Source organism: Herpailurus yagouaroundi, unplaced genomic scaffold (genome assembly GCF_014898765.1).
Source record: "Herpailurus yagouaroundi ecotype Mexico unplaced genomic scaffold, PumYag 248, whole genome shotgun sequence".
Taxonomy (NCBI): domain Eukaryota; kingdom Metazoa; phylum Chordata; class Mammalia; order Carnivora; family Felidae; genus Herpailurus; species Herpailurus yagouaroundi.
Genome location: NW_024412465.1, coordinates 5617240 through 5621298, shown reverse-complemented (window position 1 = coordinate 5621298; position 4059 = coordinate 5617240). Strand labels below are relative to the sequence as shown.

The 4059-nt window shown below is 60.5% G+C and overlaps 2 protein-coding genes across 2 annotated transcripts in view; one reads left to right on the top strand and one right to left on the bottom strand.

Annotated features, from left to right (window-relative positions):
• P2RY8 (P2Y receptor family member 8) overlaps positions 1-638 on the bottom strand; it is a 36465-nt gene extending 35827 nt beyond the window's left edge. Inside the window, exon 1 of the mRNA XM_040460090.1 lies at positions 343-638. The gene's annotated coding sequence lies outside the window, so the exon portion shown is untranslated. The remainder of the gene's footprint in view (positions 1-342) is intronic.
• Positions 1-1792, top strand: part of LOC121020169 (uncharacterized) — a 3425-nt gene extending 1633 nt beyond the window's left edge. The window contains exon 2 of the mRNA XM_040460091.1: positions 1541-1792. Coding sequence (XP_040316025.1) covers positions 1541-1641 — 101 coding nt within the window. The 3' untranslated portion in view covers positions 1642-1792. The remainder of the gene's footprint in view (positions 1-1540) is intronic.
• Positions 1793-4059: the final 2267 nt, after the last annotated feature.

Here is a 4059-nt window from a genome sequence, read left to right as displayed (position 1 = left end):
TGTGAGTGACCCGCACCAGCGAGCTCATGTCGGGGGGGGGGAGGGGGTGGCCTCAGGGTCCCCGCGGGGGCCCTTTATGGGGGCGGGGGGCATCCGCAGGGGCACCGTGGGGCTCACCTCTGCACCGCTGCCTGTGCCCGAGGGAGGGTGTGCAGGGGGTGGGGGGTTCGATGCTCGGGAGGCGTGTGCCCCCTCTCTGGGGGGTTCTCTGCTTCCGCGTGCACCCCCATGGGGCGGTCACGTGCACCTGCCCCTTGCAGCCGCGTCGGTCTGCGCCCTTGAGACCCCGCCGGTCCCGACCTCCCCCATTCCAGACCGTGCAGGAACCGGCGCGGCGCTCACCTGGGGACGAGGTCTCAGAGGGCCGCCCTCAGCTGTGGCTCAGCGTCTGGGGTCTGGAAGCCGGCCAGCCTCCTGCTGCAGCCCCGCCGGGTGACGGGCCTGGGACTGATCCGCCGGCCCGGGTGGCCGGTGTGTGGCTGCCGCAGGGCGCACGGGGCGCATGACGCGGTCTGCCTGCCGTTGTCCAAATGCAAATGCCTCGGGGTCCACCTCCGGGCACGCAGCCCCTGGAGGCAGGCAGGGTGGGTAGAGAGGAAACCCGTTTTGAAATTTCCTGTGTTACTAACCGCCTGAGCGCTGTGTGGACGGCCAAGCCCGTCGGGGGCCCCCGCCTCCTATGAGGCGCGCGCGCGCGCGCAGCCCGGCCCCGCGGAGGGGAAGGAGGGGGTGGCCTCTGCAGCCTGTGACCTCAGGGGTGCTGGCGGAGGGCCTCAGCGAGACCCCGCAGGGCCCGCCGGGGGCGTGCGCACGGAGCAACCGCGCGCAACCCCGGCCCGCAGCAGTGACCCCCAGCAACATCCCCGCACGCGGGTAAGGAAAGGCGCATCCCCAGACGGGGCGAACTCCTGTTTTCCGTTGAACTTATGTACTTTGTTTCTGTTTTTAAATTAAAAAAGAACTTTACAAAATTGCTGGCGGAACATATTTCCGTTCGCGTTGGAAAGCTGTGTGCATTGCGACATCTTTTGGCGACGAGCCAAAAGGCCCAGGCCTCGGCGGCGCAGGGATGGCCTCGGGGGAGGGTTGGGGGGGTCGGGGCTCGCTGGCTGCAAGACCACCGACCCCCCGGGGGCGGGGGCCGAGCTCTGAGCTCAGGCACCTGTGTCCCGTGGGAGACCCAGGCAGTTGGGACTGAGGGATGATATTCTGGAAGGTCTCCCGGAGCGCTGACCTCGCAGGCACCTGCAGGGGGACACGCGGGGGTCTGTCTATCGCTTATCTACATCTACCTATCCATCCATCCATCCTATCTATGTATCTATCTATTCTCTATCTATCTAGGTATCGATCCATCGGGTACATAGGATCTCCAGGAAGCATACTGACTCCCTGTGCCTTCAGTTTCTTTAAACACATCAGAGGGACTCACCTGTGCCCACTGTCCTGTCCCATGGGCAGGTTCCAGCCGCCAAGGATAAAGCAACCCCTTGGCCCAAGTTAAGGCTTTTAGACGATCTGGTGCATACCTCTCTTCCAGATCAGGCTTCATTGGATGAATGCATCGAAGGCCGTGGAGTGCATTTGACACCTTTTTGTGACTATTCATCTCTGAGCTCAGGGTTGAAACATTTCGGCTGAAAGGAAGAAGATGGTAAACAGTTAAGCTCCGAGGTCCACGCGGCGTCTGTTGAGATCCCTCGACTCTGCGGTGGTCGTGAACGCGCCCGGAGGCGACGTGTAACCAAATGGGTACAGCGGTGTGCCAATAAAACTTTATTGACAAAAGCAAGCTGGGGGCCGGATCAGGCCTGAAGGCTGAGTTTTTGTCCCCTGCTCTGTGGCCCCTGTGCATGTGGTTGACTTCGGGGTGGAACAGTGAGGTCCCTGCCCACGGGCCGCACCCCCAGGTGGATGTGCTGGGGCCGGCCGTGAGCTGCACGTTCCCGTGGCCATATGAGTGAGAAGTTGCACTCGTATCCCTCCTGGGGTCCGGAATTTGTCCTAGACCCCAGAAACGTCAAACGGGGAGAAGCTGGGCACAGGCCAACTGGGTCCCTGCGGCTAGGTTGTTCGGGGCTGGCCGTGAGGAGGCCAGAGGGACCGGATGTCCCTGTGCCCTTGGGGAGCTGGGGGCCGATCCTGAGTGAGTGGGGAGGAATGTGGAGGTCCCGCAGGGAGAACAGGATGGAAATAACCACTCTGGCCCTGGGAAACTGGGCTGTGTTTTCTCCTGCACCCTTTAAGGGCTGGCATGGACATCAGCTTCCTGGCATGTGGACGGCCACCCTCCCAAGGCCCCCAGAGAAGGACGGAGAGGCCAGGGTGACACCTGAGGGACCCCAGCGGCGTTCCCTTCTTGTGGGGGCACCGCGAGCCCCGGCAGGGCACTTGGACCTCCTAAGGGGGCGATCGTGTTGGTCATGTGGCTCGATCAGTGGCACCCCAGAAAAAAGAAGGCAGGAACGCATTGTCCTGACACGTCTCCAGGACAAGCAGACACCCCGAAGTGCTTTCTGAAAGGCGAGATTGTCCCAGATGCGTAATGTGTCTCAGATGCTAACTGGAGGCGAGGGACCCCACCTCCTGGGCCATTGAGAGGGGGTCTTTGCATCTAGAGGGAGGACTCAGTGAGAGGCTGGAGAAGTGTGCCTGTCTCTTCACATAACTGACTCGTGACGAAGGCTTCTAACAGCAAGTCATGAAAAAGAATGGCCTAAATCCGGGAATTATTATGGTTATTTTTTTTCTTTACTTAGGAAGAACTCTAGAGACAAGCCCTCCAGGGCGGGGTTGACAGCTTCAGCTTCATGATGTCAGCAAGAGCACCTGGGTTTTTAATGGTTTCCCAGCACCTCTCTTAGTAAATCAGCATTGTCGCCTCTGTTGCCTCATGGTGCAAAGCGGCTGCCACCACACCAGGCATCAGGTCTGTGTCCAGGCTTTTGTGGCAACCTCCAGTGGCCATGGATGGCAGACCACGGCGGGACAGTGGGGCTGGGTGCAGGCAACTGAGGTCAGACCTGGCTTCTGTCACAACACAGGGGCTGAGGCTGGGGCACAAGGGGACCCAGAGGGTGTGCTGGGGACAAACACTAGGCAGAATTGCTGTGTGTCCCATTAGAATTGTGTGCCTTCCGGAATGCTTTGGCTTCTTATGTGCATTTGATTCACCGGGAGGCACATGAATCAATGAGGCTGTTCCCCCCCCCCCCCAGGGTCACCCTGAGAGTCAGTCAGCCTCAGGGTGGGGTGTGTCGGGGCAAGAAGAGGGGGAGCGATCTCCATAATAACAGCGATTGCTGTGCTCACAGCTTTCTGGGAACTTGCTCAAGACATCCGTCGTCTGTGGTTAATGGGTGGGAAGGTCATTTGTCAAAGGCAGGTCCGCAGGTCTCAGTGGGGAGGGATGTGGCCACAAGCCCAGGGGCGCCTGGAGCCCCAGAAGCTGGGAGAGGCAGGAAGGACCCTCCCCTGGAGCCTCAGGAGGGGGCACAACCCTGCCCTGCCTGGATCTCCGCGGCCCTAACCCCCTGGGTCTCAGGGGTCCTGCCCTGCCTGGATCTCAGTGGCCCTGCCCCTCCTGGATCTCAGGGGTCCTGCCCCTCCTGGATCTCAGTGGCCCTGCCCTGCCTGGATCTGAGAGTCTGGTCTCCAGAAGGACTCTCCCCTGGGGCGTGGGATGAGAGGAGAGGGAGCAGGTGGAAGATGGGAGGGAGTCACCTCAGAGCCCAGGGAACCCGCGGTGGTGAGTTCATGACCTGAGCTGAAGTTGGATGCTTAAGTGACTGAGCTACGGAGGCGCCCCCACTGGAAAGGCATTTATTTTTTATTTTAATATTTATTCATTTTTGAGGGACAGAAGAGATAGAGTGTGAGTGGGGGAGGGGCAGAGAGAGAGGGGGAGACACAGAATCCGAAGGAGGATCCAGGCTCCCAGCTGTCGGCACAGAGCCCGACGCGGGGCTCGAACCCACAAACCGCGAGATCAATGTCTGAGTGGAGATCAAGAGTCAGACACACCCAGGAGCCCCCTAAGCTCCCCCATTGTAAATCCCT